General features: G+C 39.8%; 1 protein-coding gene across 1 annotated transcript; it reads left to right on the top strand.

The window, feature by feature from the left end:
* Positions 1-1,241: 1,241 nt before the first annotated feature.
* On the top strand, positions 1,242-15,522 carry HSD17B13 (hydroxysteroid 17-beta dehydrogenase 13). The gene is made up of 7 exons (XM_082838958.1): positions 1,242-1,593; positions 3,279-3,386; positions 4,410-4,541; positions 6,271-6,377; positions 8,474-8,611; positions 12,079-12,195; positions 14,393-15,522. The coding sequence occupies exons 1-7, from the start codon at positions 1,384-1,386 to the stop codon at positions 14,481-14,483; spliced, it is 903 nt and encodes a 300-aa protein (XP_082695084.1). The 5' UTR covers positions 1,242-1,383; the 3' UTR covers positions 14,484-15,522.
* Positions 15,523-20,410: the final 4,888 nt, after the last annotated feature.

The raw sequence follows: 20,410 nt of genomic DNA, 5'->3' as shown, positions 1-20,410 counted from the left end.
GAAAGCACAGAGTCCTAACCACTGGACTGCCAGGGAATTCCCTAAACTAACTATTTGATTACCCTACTCTATCCCTATCAGCTCCTCCTTTACCTCTTTGGAGCAGTACACTGTCTGAGAGGGTATAACATCAGGCTATAGTCCTCAGGCCACCAAATAAAACATAATTCTCATTTTTTAGGTTGTGCATCTTTTTTTCAGTTGCCATGGTGAAACATAGAACAGAACTGCTTCTCAGAAAGTGAGTCCATATTATGCCAGAGAGCTGCTTAAGAATGATAAAAGAAAGGTGCTAATGTTTCTCCTGAATTTAAAAAAGTGAGTTTTTTTATTAGCAGAATAAAAAGAATTGGTCCTAATTAACTTTGGGCAAATAAATCAGAGTATTGATTTCACTACAGTAATAAATATTGATTTTTTTTAATAAATTTATTTTACTTTATTTTTGGCTGTGTTGGGTCTTTGTTGCTGCATGTGGGTTTTTCTCTTGTTGCGGAGAGCAGGGCTACTCTTCGTTGCGGTGTGCAGGCCTCTCATTGCGGTGGTTTCTGTTGTCGTGGAGCACTGGCTCTAGGTGCGCGGGCTTCAGTAGTTGTGGCGCATGGGCTTCGTTGCTCCGCAGCATGTGGGATCTTCCCAAACCAGGGCTCGAACCCGTGTCCCCTGCATTGGCAGGCGGATTCTTAACCACTGTGCCACCAGGGAAGCCCCAATATTGATCATTTTTCTTCAGAAACTGAACTGCAAGAAAAGTGTGCCTCCTGAAAGTAGAGGAACTTTAAAACTATGCCTTTACTGTGGAATGTAATAGCAATTAGCACATGGGAATAGGCATGGACGATGGAGGTACAAATGTAGAGAAATGGAATGATAGATACAATAAGAGGGCACCATTTCATTGAACTGTTAGCTACCATAAATCCCATGACCTGATTTCACTCCAATGATAAATGGTTTACTTTTAAATAACTTATGCCCTATACTATGCTTGCATTCATTTTAAACTTAATTGAGTATGAGCTGAATACAAAATAAAATATCAACTTTTAAATCAAGGTATATAGATGTCAAATCAGTGCTTGAAAACTAGTAAAATATAGTATTAAACAACAACAACCAAAAAGAAAATCCAGAGAGGACTTTCTCTTGAGTTCCCTTGTCCCCGTGCCAAGTTTTTACTAGCAATTGATACCACTTCAAAAGCTCAAAGTGCATCTAACGCATTAGAACACATGGACAAAGCCTGCCTGCAAATCTAGCTTACCTCTGCCAGTCCCATCAACACCTGGAACACAGCTCTTCCCTGGAGCTCTCTGAAGAGGGTGGCTCTTTGCTGGGACTAGACAGGGACTGAACCAGAGGAGAAGAGTACAGAGCAGAGCCATGAATATTATCTTGGATCTCCTCCTGCTTCTGATCATCATCATCTACTCCTACTTAGAATCCTTGGTGAAGGTTTTCATTCCCCAGAGGAGAAAATCTGTGGCTGGAGAGATTGTTCTCATTACAGGAGCTGGGCATGGAATAGGAAGGCATACTGCCTATGAATTTGCAAAACGGAAGAGCAGACTGGTTCTGTGGGATATTAATAAGGTACTGGATTCATTTACCCACCTTTTAAAGTTACAAGTGAGACAGGTGTTTAAAAACTTATTTGACTTGGGGCTCCCCTGGTGGCGCAGTGGTTGAGAGTCTGCCTGCCGATGCAGGGGACACGGGTTCGTGCCCCAGTCCGGGAAGATCCCACATGCCGCAGAGCGGCTGGGCCCGTGAGCCATGGCCGCTGAGCCTGCGCGTCTGGAGCCTGTGCTCGGCAACGGGAGAAGCCACAACAGTGAGAGGCCCGAACTTATTTGACTTAACATTTGCTTATATTTGTATTTGTCTTTCTCGAAGTTTGGTAACTAAATTCCCTGGAGCCTTACTCTACATATGCATCAGGATGGGTTTTTTGTAGTAGTTGTTGTTTAAAGTACAAGTGCCATATTACCCATCACATCTAGTTGCGGAGAGCGAGTTGGAAGAGGACTATGGTCATGGCACCCAATAGCTTTTTTTTTTTAAGCTTTATTTTTTATTTATTTATTTATTTTTGGCTGTCCAGGGTCTTAGTTGTGGCATGGGATCTTCATTGAAGCATGTGGGACCTTTCATTCCTGCGTGAGGGCTTCTCTCTAGTTGTGGTGCGCAGGCTCCAGCGCTCATGGGCTCTATAGTTGTGGCACATGGGTTCCAGGGCACGTGGACTCTGTAGTTTGCACGCAGTTTCTCTAGTAAAGGAGCACGAGCTCACTAGTTGTAGCGCAAGAGCTCAGTTGCCCCTCGGCATGTGGGATCCTAGTTCCCTGACCAGGGATTGAACCCGCGTCCCCTGCATTGGAAGGCAGATTCTTTACCACTGGACCACCAGGGAAGTCCCCACCAGGATGGTTTGATGAAGGGAACATAACTGAGACCTTAGCAGTGATTTTTATGCCATGATATGCAAGTTTGATAACATAGACTCAGGAACCAGGGTACTTCCAAACTGTTTAAATTGAGCAGACAAATTTCTCTCAGCCTCAGTTTCCTTATCTGAAATGGGGATAATATTGGGTTGGCCAAAAAGTTCGTTCGGGTTTTTCTGTACGATGTTCTGTAACAGAAAGAACATCTTACAGAAAAACCCGAACGAACTTTTTGGCCAACCCAATACCTCACAGGATAGGCAAGAACAGGGGTTAGCAAACTACAGCCAATGAACCAAACCTGGCCCCAGAGCAGACTGTTGAGCTAGGAATGTATTTTTTAAAGGTCTGGCAAGACAAAAACCAAATAAAAAAGAAGAATATGTGACAGAATTTCTTCGTGCCTTCTCTCAGATGCACGCAATCCTAAAATTTTTACAATCTGCTAGGTGCTTTACTGCCTATTACATAGTTGGTGCTCAACAAACATATGTTAAGTATATTGTTGAGTATTCTTCTCCATACTCAAACATCTCCTTTCATGATACCACAAAGAGCAACATCTTTCAAGCATGTTCTTTAAGCTATGAGAATGTAGCAAAACAAGTGAAAACTCGTGAGACTTACATGAGCCTTCCCTGGCAGAAAAGCCAGGTATAATCTCTGTGAGTTAGGCAAGTGGTGCCTCTCAGGAAATTTGCTTACAAACAAGTGGGACATTTTGGACGTGAATTTTAATCTTAAAAAAAATTTCTTCTCCAATGCTTTCTCCCTCACTCTTGTCCCCTCACTGACCTACATCTTTTGGAATTTGCTTTTTTCCAATTACAGCATGGCGTTGAGGAAACTGCAGCTGAATGCAGAAAACTAGGGGCCATTACACATGTGTTTGTGGTAGACTGCAGTAACAGAGAAGAGATTTATGACTCTGTAAACCAGGTGAGACTTCAGAATACAAATTTCTTCCCATAATTTTGTGTCCCCTTACATGGAATATGAAAAGGTTCTTTGTGACTGCCTAATTTAAATTAGATTTGTTTTTTTTTTTTAGCCTCTGCTAACTGAGGTAGTTGTGTGAACAAGGAAGGACATAAACTTTTCCTTCCACATAATCCACTCAACTCTGCCTATTAATTAATTAATTAATTAATTAATCGATTAATTAATCGATTTCATTCTGGTTAGAAGTTTGAGCAGCTGCACAGAGTGACAGAGAAAAGATTTATCATCAGGGAAAAGGATAACTTTCTACTTTCATTTTAGTCCTATTACTTTTGCAGTAATTCCTTTATTTCTTCCTTTAAATATTTCCTCTTTGAGATTTTATTTATGTTGGTGCCAATCTAATCTTCTATAGAAAATATAATATTAATAATTATTATAACAATTTTTAAAGGTAAATATCAAATACAATGGACAAAGCACTCTGAAAATGGTTGTACCCTTTGATTTAATCCCTACAATAACCCTCTTAACCTCACTTGACAGGTGAGCAAACAGATTCAGAGGGTATAAGCCAGACCAGGTCATGTAGCTAGTAGGTGGCAGAGCCAGGATTACTCAATTAGTACTTTAAAAATATTTGGTAAGAACTGATATGTCAGACTAAGGTCATGTAGCTAGTAGGTAGTGAAAACAGGATTACTCAATTAGCACTTTTAAAATATTTGGTTAGAACAGATATATCAATCAACACAAATATTAATTTCATTTTATTGGTAAGTTTCAAAAAATATCTATGATGTACTGGGTACTGAAATTTAGCTGTTAAAAAAAACAGTTTACCCCAGCTTTATGACAGTGTCTTCTTGGCAAGCACTCTTTGGACTAAAGCTCTTTCCTGCCTGAACTATGAGAGATCTCATCAAACAGAATAAAGAATCTAATCCCTGGATGATATCAGCCCCAAAACTTTAAGTTTCGATACTACACCCAATGAACGTGTTCTTTCTATTTCAACAGGTAAAGAAAGAGGTGGGTGATGTAACTATCGTGGTGAATAATGCTGGGGCAATATATCCAGCTGACCTTCTTAGTACAAAGGATGAAGAGATTACCAAAACTTTTGAGGTCAACATCCTAGGACATTTTTGGGTGAGCGTGAATCAGAAATATTCCTAGTTTGTGTATGTTTGACAATTCCTCTTAAGGTACATGAAGTTCATAATTGAGTTCACATCCTTCTGGATGGGAAACTCCATATCTTTGCCTTAAAACAACAATCATCCAATATTCGTGTCTCTGACAGAAGGGCACAGATTTCAAGGGGACGTGACTCACCAGAATGTAGGCTAGTTAGTCTGCCTTATCCACCAGTACCTAACACAAATCCTGGCATGTACTGGGCACTCAAAAAATATTCATGGAGCTTTCCTAAGGATTGTCAGTATACACCTTTTCAGTGCTTTAGAGAAAATACATACAGTATACATTCACTTGTGACCTCATGTCATGGAATTTTAGAACAGAAAGGACAAAGAACTCACTACTTGGGTTATATAGGGGTTGGGGGTTCTTCTGGCTGGAACTCTGAGCAAAGCTCTAGGTCAGGCTGGAGCTTAGAGTTAAGGCTCTACAGACCTCTTATAATTGTTTGGTTTTGTGAGAGACTGAAATATGTCTTTGTAGAGAGCATTTATATGAATTAATCTTCCAGTGCCTCAATATTAGTGTAGAACATAGGACAGATCTGGATTCTGGAAGAGAGAAGAAAAAATGAGATGTATTCCCCCATTTTCCCAAGCCCCTCACACATGCTAATGAGAATTAATTATTATGCCCACCAAACTACTTAGAGACCCCATGTATTCGTTGTCTACAGCTGCATAACAATTATATCAAAACTTAGTGGATTAAAGCCAGAATAAATGTTCATATTCCTCTCACAGTTTCTGTGGGCCAGGAATTTGGGGGTGGCTTGGTTTGGCAATTCTGGCTCTATGAATTTGCACAGGGTCCATAGGGTGCATTTATAAAATAGTATTGATATTTCTCACCAAACAGTAAAGCTTTTTGGAGGTAAAGAAAGACTTTTTGTTTCCTGTAACATCAACATATAATGCACAGTATTACAAATAGGGAGATACTAATCTCCCTAATCATGGTACATAATGACCATGGGTCAGTACAGGACTCAGCTTTTTCTGCTCAACTTGATATAGGTACACAAGATTTTAACTCTTCTCATTAGCAAGATAAAGCCCCAAACAAACAAACAAAAAAGTACATGATACCAGATTACCATACAGAATTTTCTCAGCTCTGAAAACTCTGAATTTTTCCCTTAATAATATTGTTTAGATGTTGGATCCATAAAAGTGATTTTTGATTCCCTCTGAAGGGAAGAAGAGGGATTTTAAGATGAGTTCTTGGCATGTGGTATGCAGTGCACAGCACTCGATGCCAGCTCAAACCAATTGTTTTAATCTTTTTTTCATTTCTGTCATCGGTGGAGAAGTAATCATGGAATCTTGGCACGTATTTCATTTCATCGAAAAAGTTGTCTTAAATGACATTTTGTCTTAAAAGTAAAACTACCGGACTTCCCTGGTGGTGCAGTGGTTGAGAGTCCGCCTGCCGATGCAGGGGACACGGGTTCGTGCCCTGGTTCGGGAAGATCCCACATTCCGCGGAGCGGCTGGGCTCGTGAGCCATGGCTGCTGAGCCTGCGCATCCGCAGCCTGTCCTCCGCAACGGGAGAGGCCACAACAGTGAGAGGCCCGCGTACCGCAAAAATAAAATAAAATAAATAGAATAAAACTACCTAATTTGGAAACTTAACACCTGTGTCTTTGTTTCTTTTGGTTCCACAATGATCCTGAAGATCACAAAGGCACTTCTTCCAGCGATGATGCAGAGAAACCATGGCCACATTGTCACAGTGGCTTCACTATGCGGCCACGGAGTGATTCCTTATATTATTCCATATTGGTAAGTATTACTTTCTAGTAGTGCTATATATTTTTACACTTTTAAGGTTTTATTAGACCTCAGATTCCAGTCCTCATAACAGGTAATTTGTTTTATTTTTCTTTATTTTATTTATTTATTTCTGGAGAGCTAGAATTGTGTTTTCTTCATTTTTGAATCTTCTTAGAACAAAAAGTCAAATGCCTTGCAAAAAATAAAAGCTATAAAAAGTCTCATAGCAGATAATTTGGATTTACAGAATGTATACAGTAGTTTAGAATAAACTCTTAAAAATGACTTCTCCTAAAACAAGGAAACTGGTTTTAAATGAAAAATCATTTAAAATATTTTTAGATTTCTGAAAACTCCTCCACAGAGCAATGAAAGAAAACAGTAATGCCAAGCATGTTTCCATTGTATCCTGGAATGAGTAGATGCTCATAAAGGAAATAAGGAACTAAAAAACAAAAATAAAAACAAAAAAAAAAAAGAAGGAACTCACAGACTAAGAAGCAAAATATAAGGAAGTCCAAATGAACACAAATCTACGCCATGGCCTGCATGCCCAAGATAAGCTAAACAGAGTGGCTCCTGGATCAAAACATTTTTCAGTGTGCTTGTGCCATGAAAGATTGTGTGTGTGTGTGTGTGTGTGTGTGTGTGACAGAGAGAGAGAGAGAGAGAGAGAGAGAGAGAGAGGGATTGAGAGAAAGCCTTTACCGTATTAAAAGATGCAGATAGCATATTCCATGCTCTACCAAGGACATAAAGAAACGAAAGTGGGAACTCCCTAAAGACACACTATTTGCAAAATATCTTTTCTTCATACACTCCTTCAATGGCATCTCATTTCCTTATTCTGGTCTTATATCAACCTCATAGAAAAATTTAATTTGTTAACATTTTGGCCAATTCTTTTTGTAACAGCCAATACATGTGTATCAGTGGGTGGGGATGGGGGTGGATAGTTAGTTGGTTTATTACTTACCTACACATCCATGTTCAAGGTTGAATTTGGTCACGGACCAAATTATTTCTGACACCAAATGTAGTCACAGATGTAGTTAATTTTCGCTGTAGGTTAAGGTGTCCTTGCACATACGTATGGTTGTTTCAAGCTGCCTCTAGCATCTTAAAACACAAATCAGAATTTCACAGATTAAACATTTAATATTGTTTTAATGTTTAGAAATGGGGAAACCCAATGTAACAATTGTTTTCCTTTTTTCTTTTCCTTTAAGAGAGCAGCCAGCCTTTAACTTTATGGTTCTTGTCATCTGAGTCAAAAATACAATTAACATTACATACCTTCTTATAGGTAATAAAGTTATTATGCATATGCTATTTGATTTAATCCTCAAGATGGCTCTATATTTTATTACCAGCATCTTTTTATAAATGAATTTTATTTTGTTTTTTGGCTGCACTGTGTGGCGTGTGGGATCTTAGTTCCCCAACTCAGGATCAAACCTGCACCCCCTGCATTGGAAGCGCAGAGTCTTAACCACTGGACCACCAGGGAAGTCCCTATCACCAGCATTTTAAAGATCAGAAAATCAAAGGAAGAAGACAAAGTAATATGTTGAAGGTTGCACACACTAACACACCCACATCACCTGAAGTCTTTTTACTCCAGATCTTCACAATGAAATTAAGAAGCCAAAGTGAACTCCGCATTTCAAAAGAGAAAGTATCAAGAGAGAGAGAAATGTGTAGAGTCCCACAGAAGTTTGTTAATACAGATATTAGTTACATAGTTTTTCTAAACATGATTTTCCTGATTCATATTTTTCAAAATAAAAACAGCAGTAAAAACTGATTAGAAAACAGTTTAAAGATTGAATGGAAAAACCTTATAGGTAGAATGAGCAGTAAGCAAGTCAACCAAAGTTATTAAAATTTGTTCTATTGTTTATCACCGCTAATTAAAAAAATCGGTAAATTCAGAATTCAGTGAAATCAGATAAGAAAATGTAAATGAAAATAGATGACCAAGTGGAAGATTTGGGGGTTTGGCTTTTATGTGTTCTCAAACAAAATCAACATTTTCCTCTCACAGAAAGCTGAGGAATGTTTCACTTTCCCTTAGCTAACAGGGGTGGATAATTCTCTTACAGTTCCAGCAAATTTGCTGCTGTTGGCTTCCACCGAGCTCTGACATCAGAATTTGAAGCCTTGGGAAAAACTGGTATCAAAACCTCGTGTCTCTGCCCAGTTTTTGTGAATACTGGGTTCACCAAAAACCCAAGCACAAGGTAAGGTCAAAATCAAGTTAAGATGGAAATATGGCATGAGAAATTGGTATGAAACCTACATGAGAAATTTTTAGGTGGGTCAAATGAGAAAATAGAAAACAAAAAAACGAAAAAGGAAAAACATTTTTTCTTATTAATGTTATTGTATTGCCTTTATGTTTTCGCTTTGAAATTAGATGAACAAAGGGGAAAAATGCATTAGGGGCTAGTAGAAGTGATCAGCTGCCAATGAATCAGGCGTTGGGTATTTATTCGCGTCCAGGTGAAAGACTCAACACACACGCAGGGGTTAAGAGGGAGTGAGAATGGGGGTGGGTCAGATGGAGAGGTCTTCCCGGGGGTGATGGCAAGAGTGTCCTCTCCTGGAAACCACACCCCCAAAACGAATGTTACCTCACCTCCCCCCTCCCGCTCGCGGTTCATCCTCCTCAATAGAGTATGGAAAGGCACAGGTATATGCCCCGTTTCCATATTCGACAGCACTGGCCACAGAGCTAGCACAAAGTACTCCAACATCTTCCAAACTTGCCTGATCCTAAGCGTCATCACTGTGCTTATATAAAAAATACATGTTCTTAGGCTCTTTCTTAGAGATTCTGATTCAGTAGAGTGAAACGAGCTCCAAGAATGTTTTGCTTTGTTTACAAGGAAACCAGGTAACTCTGGAGGCAGGTTTGCAAAACATTGACATAGTAAATATAACCACATGCATTTGATCATGGCTACCACCCTGTCCTCCTTTAAAATACAAATGTTCCGAGATTCCCTGGTGGCGCAGCGGTTGAGAGTCCGCCTGCCGATGCAGGGGCCCCGGGTTCGTGCCCCGGTCCGGGAAGATCCCACATGCCGCAGAGCGGCTGGGCCCGTGAGCCATGGCCGCTGAGCCTGCGCATCCGGAGTCTGTGCTCCGCAACGGGAGAGGCCACAACAGTAAGAGGCCCGTGTACCGCAAAAAAAAAAAAAAAAAAGCAAATATTCCTAGAAGCGGCAATAAGCTGAGTCTTTAACCCCTCAGTCAAGGTGAATTTCTTTTTTTTTTTTTCCTAAACTGAGAACTTTTTTTTTTTTTAAGTTTATTTATTTATTTTTGGCTGCATTGGGTCTTCCGTTGCTGCGCGCGGGCTTTCTCTAGTTGCGGCGAGCGGGGGCTACTCTTGCTTGTGGTGTGCGGGCTTCTCATTGCAGTGGCTTCTCTTGTTGCGGAGCACGGGTTCTAGGCACACGGGCTTCAGGAGTTATGGCACGAGGGCTCAGTAGTTGTGGCACACGGGCTTAGCTGCTCCACAGCATGTGGGATCTTCGCGGACCAGGGCTCGAACCTGTGTCCCCAGCATTGGCAGGCAGATTCTTAACCACTGCACCACCAGGGAAGTCCAAGGTGAATTTCTTGACCAAGTACTTTGTTTCTGGTAAAGGAGGATTTGAGACGATAAGAGAGGAGAAATTGGCCCTGAAAAGAGGAATAAAGCGGAAAGGTGAGGATAAGGACCCTAAAATTAATACACCTGCTTCACAATTTGCCTCGATTCTAATAAACATTCTGCTACAGGTTAACAAAATATACTGAGCTTGCTAATCTGAAGCCAATTTATTATTGGAAAGGAATTAGTCCTAAATATAGTCATTCAAAGGAGCTAACAAATTCCCTTTTAAGCTCAGCCTCGTTTGAAGCTACTGACTCTGAAACTCTGAATTAGCTGCGTCATCTCCAGAGCTGTAGCCACTCCCTGGCAGTTGAGTCCTTAACTGTGTTAGAACACAAGTACTTAACAAGTACATGGTACTGTACGTAAGTAAATACAGTGATATAATTGGGACTCTGGGCTCAGTTTTCTGAAATAGGAAACTGGGCCCAATACAAATCCTCTTGGTAAGCATTCAGGCTTAGTGTGAGCCCAGAGTACCAGTTCTTCCAGAGGGGAAGGCAAAATAGATGACAAGAGTAAGGCTAATATGATCTCGGGTATGTGGGTTCCTGGAGGTGACCCTGGGGACTGACCCAGGCAATGCTGAAAATTTGGAATTGGTATCACCCAGACTACCTGATTCTGAACTTCCTTGACAAAGGCTAACATGTCCATATACTAATGTGAGGCTTGGCTAGAGACAGGGTTGATAGACCCAGGTAGGGGAAATCAGGGAGGGAAGAGGTAGTACCCAATAATTTAGAAAACTATTGATTTGTATTACTCTCTGCTGGCTTGCCACTCAAAGTCATGGAAACCTCAATCACATAATAATCTGAAGTAAATCACATGTATCTCAGGGAAGGAAGTTATAACAGTCACTACTTACTTAACTCCTCCGCACAACCTTTGTATTCACTAAGCCATTCAGCCTATGCCTAGACAACTTAACTTTGGTGCAATACTTTCAATCCATTTACATTTTAATTTCCTGTCATCATCTTGCATTAGTGGGCATTCTATACTGGCCTGTGGTTATGAATACTTCTCAAGAACCCATGTATACAGTCTTCAGTATAATCAAAGTCACACCTCTAGTTGTAATGTAATACTCCCTATGCATGTCTTGAACTCTCATTAAACTTCAGCATAGGCAAGTCAGCAGTGAATCTCAAGTACTAAATGCCCTCAAAACAATCCAGCTTTGTGGGATACCTCCACAAGAAAGCAAGTGTACTTAGCTATAGATTTCTCTTCTCATAAGAAGAAAGCAAGTGTACTTAGCTATAGATTTCTCTTCTCATAAGAAGAAAGCAAGTGTACTTAGCTATAGATTTCTCTTCTGAAGAAAGATGCCACATGTTTCCTTTCTGTCCTTTGATCAGTCCTACCCACTACTCTTCCTTGCCTGACTCCTCTTCTCTTCTGTTATCTAATTCCTCACCACCATTTTGATGTTTTGACTGAGTGAGCCATGAAACACACCTACTGGATGTGAAAGTAGTAGACTGTGATAACAAAACATCAATGTGGCATGGGGGAGGGAAGGCAGGTGGCATTTGTGCAGTGAATCCTGGAAGCTTTTATTTTTTTATTATTATTTTTTAAATAAATTTATTTATTTAATTTATTCTTTATTTTTGGCTCCGTTGGGTCTTCGTTGCTGCGTGGGGGCTTTCTCTAGCGGCGAGCAGGGGCTACTCTTCATTGTGGTGCACGGCCTTCTCATTGTGGTGGTTTCTCTTGTGGCAGAGTACAGGCTCTAGGCTTGTGGGCCTCAATAGTTGTGGTGCACGGGCTCAGTAGTTGTGGCTCGTGGGCTCTAGAGTGCAGACTCAGTAGTTGTGGTGCACGGGCTTAGTTGCCCCATGGCATGTGAGATCTTCCTGGACCAGAGCTCAAACCCGTGTCCCCTGCATTGGCAGGCGGATTCTTAACCACTGCGCCACCAGGGAAGCCCCTGGAAGCTTTTAAATCCTAATTAGTGAAAAGATAATTTTCCTGCTTTTGCTAATTATAAAAAACAACAAAAAGGACCAAACTTTTCTTTTTTAATCACAGACTACTCCCTGTATTGGAGACAAATGAAGTTGCAAGAAGCTTGATAGATGGAATACTTACCAATAAGAAAATGATTTTTGTTCCATCATATCTCAATATCTTCCTAACACTAGAGAGGTAAGTACAGCACAAAACACCTAAAATACTACAACACTGATAGAGCTATCATTATGGAGAGTTTTTCAGTTGTGAAATTTGCCATGGAAATTCTCCATGCCTGGGGAGAAGAGTTAAGTTTCCTCTACTATTACCTTACTCAATCTATAAAAAGAGAATGATTCATTTTCTCTACTCCATCTATTACCTCTGGCCAGTCTTTGCCAGAGACTATTCTAACTGAAGGAAAGACAGTTTAAAGAGAGAATGCAATATGGTGAACTAGCTAAAAATAAAGGGTCTATAAAGAAGCCTGCTGGGGGTTTGATTAAGACTGCATTGAATCTATAGATCAATTGGGGGAGAGCAGACATATTAACAATATTGAGTCTTCAAATCCAAGAGCACAAAGAACACAAGGTATCTTTTTATTTTTTCATCTTTCTCAATATGTCTACACAGTATTTTGTAGTTTTCAGTGTACAAATCTTACACACCTTTTGTCAGGTTTATCCCAAAGTATTTCATGGTTTTTATGCTATTGCAAATGGCATTTTTTTAAATTTTCTATTTCCCATTGTTTGTTGCTAGCATATATTTGATTTTTGCACTTTGATCTGTATTTAGCAACCTTGCTAAACTCACTTCTAGTAGCTTTTTTGTAGATTCTAACAGACATTTTTACACAGATGATCATATTTCCTGCAAATAAAGATACTTTTACTTCTTTTTTTTTTTTCATTCTAACATCTTTATTGGAGTATAATTGCTTTACAATGGTATGTTAGTTTCAGCTTCACAACAAAATGAATCAGTTATATATATACATATATTCCCATATCTCTTCCCGCTTGCGTCTCCCTCCCTCCCACCCTCCCTATCCCACCCCTCCAGGCGGTCACAAAGCACCGAGCTGATCTCCCTGTGCTATGCGGCTGCTTCCCACTAGCTTTTTTCCAGTCTATATGTTTTTTATTTCTTGCCTTATCACACTGGCTAGAACCTCCTATGCAATGTCAGAGAGGATTGGTGAAAACACACATCCAAGTGTTGTTTCTGATCCTCAGAGGAAAGTAGTCAGTCTTTCACAATTAAGAATGATATCAGCTGTAGATTTTTTTCATTTTCTCTTTATCAGGTTGAAGAAGTTCCCTTCTATTACTACTTTGATGAGCATATTCATCAAGAGTAGATACAGATTTTGTCAAATGCTTTTACTGAATATGTTAAGGTATTATGGTCTTTCTATTTTAGTTTGTTCATATGGTGCATTACACTGACTCGTTTTAAAGATTAAACCAACCCTGCATTGTAATGTCATTGTCTGATTTTTGTGTCAGGATAACACTTACCTCATAAACTGAGTTGGAAAGTATTCCCTCCTCTTCTCTTTTCTGGAATAACTTGTGTTGAATGGGTATTATTTCCTTCTTAAACATTTTGTAGAATTCAACAGTGAAACCATCTGAGCCTGTTGTTTAGCCTCTTAGCTAAACAATAAGCTCCTCAAAGGGAGTAGCCGGTTTTTTTGTTTGTTTGTTTTGTTTGTTTGTTTGTTTTTGCGGTATGCGGGGGGCCTCTCACTGTTGTGGCCTCTTCCGTTGCGGAGCACAGGCTCCGGACGCGCAGGCTCAGTGGCCATGGCTCTCGGTCCCAGCCGCTCTGCGGCATGTGGGATCTTCCCGGACTGGGGCACTAACCCGTGTACCCTGCATCGGCAGGCGGACTCTCAACCACTGCGCCACCAGGGAAGCCCGGGAGTAGCTGTTTTTAAAGTACTTTAGTCTACCTTATTATAGAGGGCATAATATCAATAGATATTCAGTAAAAACTCAAGGAGAGGTGGAGAGGCAGATGGAATGGATTCTGGTGGTGTTGCTCTGTGAACTCTTAGCATCAGGATTCATTGACAGTTACAGCAATAAGCCTAGATCTTCAGTTTTAGGTCTTTACTCACATAAGATTTCATATAATAGTTTACTAATATGAGAAGGTGAGAAGAGTGGTACATATCAGTGCTTTCTTTATATTTGCATAATATTTGAACTGTGAGTATTAAAAGATACACACAAAAAAAGAGAGAGGTAGATGTGAAGAAAGAACAGAAGAAAACTAAATGCAAACCAGGTAACTCTCAGGGTATTTTTAACTGACAACAAAAAAGAACTCTGGTGTCAAAGATTTTAAATTGAAATTTTTTCATCTTTTTTTCATACAGGTTTCTTCCTGAACGTGCCTTGGCAGCCATAAATCATGTACTGGATATTCAATTTGAAGCAGTGGTTGGCCACAAAACCAAAATGAAATGAATAAATGTGCTCCAGGCTGAGACGTATGCACCTTAATGATGTGGAACTAAGTTTAGAGTCAATGCTTCAAAGCTCTATTTCACATTTTTCAATGCCATTAATATTAAAAACATTGGTTTGACACTAGCAGTGGTCAAATGAACAAGACTAATCACCTGTCTTTCTATTTCTCGAGATTATTTCTGTAGTTTTAATAGTCAGATCCATTTTTTATTCCATGCCTCTTAAAAACTTCTATGCTTACATAAACATACTTAAAAGGGTCATTTTTCTTTAAGAGATTTCATTTCTTTTCTTTCCGTTTAAAGGTGGACAAAGCTACCTCCCTGACCGTAAATACGAAAAGAACTTATTTACAGAGGGAAGTTTTAAGACTGTTCTTAAAGTAGTCTTCCAAACTGTAGCCAGGCCACAGAATGTCAGCAAGTACACAGTGTGAGTGAGCAGTTAGAGATCAAGTTAAGCAGGCAGCTGTGCTCCAAAAGGCAGAAAGATTACTCCTATGAAACTCAATGTTTGGGAGCTTTCTCTAGCTTCTCCATTTTTCATCAGCCCCAAACAGAGCTTTCTCACCTGATTCTGTCCCTTATATAGCTCTTATATCCACCAAGAGTGGACCCTCCACACTTTCTGCCCTTTTTATAATCTCTTAAAATACTATGACATTATAAAAGGTGACTCTCTCTTGAATCTCAGAGTATCTAAAATTTTAACCCCATGGTAACCTCTTCTTTGTAGTTTATGCTTTCACATATCATTGGTACCAGAGATGTTTAGACAGGTTTGAGCTTCAAAAATGAAAGCTAACACAGGGAAAGGAACTAGGCTGGCTACCTAATAGTGCACCACAGATCTGAGAGATGGAGGGGAAAAGAGAGTGGTCTTTTTTTTTTTCTTAATAGAAAGAAAAATCTGATTCCAACTACATCAAGAATAATCTTGTTTTCTGTGTTTTTCACACGTTATAGGCTGCTTTTACATCGACTATCCTCCTATTTTATCCTCATTAAAAACAAATCATTAATAAAAACAATTTCTTAAAAACAAATGATAAATGTGTTGTTGTGCTTTTAAAAAATGACCTCTTGTAGTTATAAAATTAAGAGTTTTGATTTCTAATCTCTGAGTCTCTGTGAGCCTCCTTCAGGAAGCAAGGATCTGGGTGGTAGCAGAGAGATCTTGCAGATGTTGAGGGGAACAAGGGGTTCTCCCAACTCCAGCTTCTTTGACAGGAGTGTTGGTGTATGTGCTGAAACTTACTGAGTCCTTTGTATGTGAGGCACTGAGCAGAGTACTATTGTTTTACGATTTTTTTCCTTGTTACTTTGGCAATAATTTTTGTTCATGATATTCTTTTAATTGTTTGCCTTAAAACTAAGAATTTATGAGAGAAACCTTAAAATGTATTATTTTAAAAGTATGATTACAAAACTTCAAAAGATGAATATGTATAGTAAAAAATATAAACCCACCCTGCACAATCCCAGTCCCTAAATGTACTATTAATGTACAATCTTCCTATCTTTTTCTAATGCATGCACAAGCACATATATGAGAAATACATTACATTCTTTTACTGCATGTGTTACACAAATTGTTTCAAGACACGCATTATATTCTGTAACTTGCTTTTTTAACTGACCAACACATGCCCAAAGCCTTTTCTTTCAGTATATAGAGTTTAACCTCATCCTTTTTCATGGGCACACAGTACTAAATGGTACTATATTTGATCATTCCTTTGTAATATAACATTTAGGATGTTTCCAATTTTTCTCAATTTATTTACTCTTTATTTACTTAACAAATACTTATTGAGTGTCAGCCACAGTTCTAGACCCCAGGAAACATGAGTGAATAAAGCAAACTTCTTGCCTTAATGGAGCTCACATTCTAGTAGGACAAACAACAGACTGCAGATATCATGAGAGAGAGTTTCTAAAATAATAACAGTTGGGACTTCCTGGTGGTACAGTGGTTAAGACTCCAAGCACCCAATGCAGGGGACCTGGGTTCGATCCTGGGTCAGGGAATTAGATCCCACATGCCGCAGCTAAAGATCTCGCGTGCCTCAACTAAGACCCAGCCCAGACAAATAAATAAATAAATAATAAAATAGTAGAGTCAAGGAAGATCTCTCTGAGAACTAACATTTTTGGGTAGAAATATGTGTGAAGTGAAAGCATGGCCTGTGCAAATATCTAGGGAAAGGAAAGTGCAAATTCTGACGAAGGAACAAACTTCTCTGAAGAACTGTATGAGGGCCACTGAGGCCAGAGTGGACGAGCAAGTGGGCAGTGTTGTAGGTGACGTGCCAAAAGAGATACCAGACTGTTGGAGACCACACAGGCCACAGTAAGAAGTTTTGATTTTTCTGAGTGTGAGAGAAAGGATCTGAGGATTTGAGTTAGGAACTGACCCATATAAATGAAATCCCAACATTAGATGCAAAGAAAAACTTTCCCTTTTTAATCCAATTTTTGGCTTTAAGCCTTTGTGAGTGAAACTCAGAGAAATACCTGGAAGCACAAGTATCGAGCTCTCTTTTTCCTGTATACTTTGACTATTGACTTCTTCCTTGTCAGTTCCAGGTATGTTTCTAAATGTTTTACTATGACAATCTCCATCTCAGAAATCTCCTCAAGGGTACTCACTAACACCAAAATCCCAGTTCCAGGGCTAACTCTAGAGTGTGCAGGGCCCTGGGCAAATGTTTCCTGTGGGTTCCTGTCTATATAAATAAGTCGATTAAAAATGTATTACAGGGACTTCCCTGCCAGTCCAGTGGTTAAGACTCCACACTTCCACTGCAGGCAGCACAGTTTCGATCCCCGGATGGGGAACTAAGATCCTGCAAGCCGCATGGTGTGGCCAAAAAAAAAGAAAAAGTATTACATAATTCATAGGTCCATTGAGGTACAGGGATATATTGATGAAGATTTAGAATAATAACAAAATTATTTATTGTCCACTCGATGCAAGTAAAGATTCTTCTTGGTATCCAGGTGCTATTTCTTCTTGTTTGGTTCAAGAGTCATTTCTTTTTTTTCCTTATTATCAAATGAGCCATTTCTTGCCAATTTCATATCTTTCAGCACAAGAAACGATAGTAATGCTATTATTTCTCATAACACCATGGTGCTTGTAACATGTTTGTATTAAAATAATATGAATCTTCTAGCCTCTACAACACTCTACTACCATCTGTATCATGTTAGTCACATCATTACTCTTGATTTTGCGCCATCCATTGTGCTACTTGTAAATACTAGCTTCCAGTCACTCGAAGACTGTTATGGCACTTCTTTGATAATAGCCACAAATTCAAGCCTGACCCAGAGTGTGCAGGAAACGTGAATAATTTGTTTTCTGGTCATGTTAAATTTATCATTTAGAATGTTATAGCATAACATGGAACAACACATATTCTATGTCTTGCCTTGAACTCTTTAGGCCATAATTATTGCATTCCTAGAATGTGAACTTTTTCAACACTGACTGCACCTTGTCTCTCATACATCACCACCAGCAGGAAGGGGATTTTAGGCATAACAAAATAAATAGTCAAATTCATGCAAGGAATGTCTGTTTCTCATCTGGGAGAGCTTAACACACTAACCAGGGAGAAGAGAGCATCACCACATCCATCAGAAGGGTCCATTGTTGTGGTGAAGAACATCTAGAAAGCCCTCAGAAGTGATAGATGCAGCCACTCCCAAAGGACTCCTTGACCCATGGTGTAGAACCTACAAAGGGGATGGGGCAACTGCCCTAAATGCCAGTGGCAAGGAGTGTAAGGACACCTGATGCCACCCCTGGAGCCCTTGGGTGTTATACAGCAGAAGTGGCAGCATGGTTAGCACATAGACAGTGAAAGTGGATGCCTGGGCCCACACATATGGCCTGAGCAGTGGACCTTAGATAGCCTAGAGCCCTAAATTAGACCTATATCCAAAATAAGTGCGAATCACCCCAAATCAGCATGTCAGCATCACTTCAACAGCCCAATTTCACATGATCCTGCAAAGGAAATACCTTGCCAACCAGCAGCAGCAGCAATCTGCTCACCAGGCACCTCTCCTAGAACTGGGGTCTGAAAACAGCCCCAGGATGACACCATACATACAAGAGCTCCAGGACATCTGGTCAATTCCATGTGCACAGAGAGACAGACAGCTCTCCAAGGGGAGAAACAGGGCCAGCACCAAAAGAGGACTTAGAACATTTCAAAGAAGTCACTTCAAAGAGGAAGACTCTCTGAGGCGCAGGGCTGAGGCAAGGTGTCTGCGTGCCCAGGTCTAAGAGTAGCAGTGCCCAGCTCCTTCAGATTTGTGCACAGCTTAAAGGGACGCCGAAGTAAATGTATGGCTGAAGAGAAATTTTTCAGTTAGTCTCGGATCTAAATCTTATATTATGCATATGATAATGTTTTTAAGGATGAGATAACATCTAACATTCAAGTTCCCCATTTATTGAGGGCATGATACTCAAAAGACTCATCACAGCATTGCTCTATTCCCTTGCACCATGGCCATCACATGAAAGCATGTTGGAAATGCAAACTCTTAGGTCCCACCCCAGACTTACATAATCAGAGTCTGTACTTTTTTAAAGGAGCCCTAGGTGATTGATATGTACGTTAAAGTTTGAGAAGCATTGCTTTTTATGACATTAACTTTGAATTTAGTGCAGCTCCATGTCAGAACTTGGCTGTCCTAAATATAATTACAACAAATCCAACAGTTACCTCTGTGCTTATTTCTTCACAAATTATATGAGAAACCATAGGGAGGAAATTCCAACCCCTGTCCTAAGTGTCCTTTCACACTTTCTTTTTGCTTTCTCTTGTATCTAAGATTATTAGATAGCATAACTTTTTCAATTTACTTCTTCAAATATGCTAGGTGTTTTGTTGAAAACCCCTTCTTTATTTGATTGGTTACGCTACATCTGATCAAATTTGCCTGTCAGCTGCTTGCAACAAGAATGGGATTGTAGGAAAGTTAAGTGACATGTATTTCATGAGAACTGTCTTAATCTGTTCAGACTGCTATAACAAAATACCATAAACTGGGTGGCTTATAAACAACAGAAATTTATATCTCACAGTTCTAGAGACTGGGAAATCCAAAATCAAGATGCTGGCAAATTCAATGTCTGGTGAAGGTTTTTCCCTGTGTATTCACATGGCAGAAGGCGGGGTGGGGGGTGGTGGTGAGAGATTCCTCTGGGGAATATTATTCCTCTTTAATAAGGACACTAATCCCATTCATGAGTTTTCTGCCCTCATGACCTAATCATTTCCCAAAGGCTCCACCTCTAAATACCATCACACTGGGGATTAGCTTTCCACATATGAATTTTGGAGGAACACAAAATTTCAGTCTACAGAAGGAATCTTTTATAGTAACAGTAATCACATTCTGACTTGCCTAGGATGCAATCACTTCCCATTCAAACTAGCTTTACAAACTCAGTGTGCAGTTAAAGAACGGTTATAAATTCACATCAAAATACTTATGAAAAGCAAAATCATTTACCTATTGGACTCTAATAATGAACCATTATTTCAATAGAGATTTTGTTACTTTTAAGTATGAGGCTAACCTGTGTAAATTAAGATAACAATTTCAGGGCTTCCCTGATGGCTCAGTGGTTGAGAATCCGCCTGCCGATGCAGGGGACACGGGTTCGTGCCCCGATCCAGGAAGATCCCACATGCCGCAGAGCGGCTAGGCCCATGAGCCATGGCCGCTAAGCCTGCGCATCCGGAGTCTGTGTTCCGCATCGGGAGAGGTCACAACAGTGAGAGGCCCGCGTACCGCAAAAAAAAAAAAAAAAAGATAACAATTTCAGAACAATAACTCAAAACCGAAATTGCCTATTCCAATATCTAATTCAAATAGCTAGAATTTTTTTTCTTTTGG

The sequence above is a fragment of the Leucopleurus acutus genome, assembly GCF_964270905.1.
Source record: "Leucopleurus acutus genome assembly, chromosome: 4".
In the NCBI taxonomy this organism is placed as follows: domain Eukaryota; kingdom Metazoa; phylum Chordata; class Mammalia; order Artiodactyla; family Delphinidae; genus Leucopleurus; species Leucopleurus acutus.
This window is presented reverse-complemented; position numbering and strand designations above follow the sequence as displayed.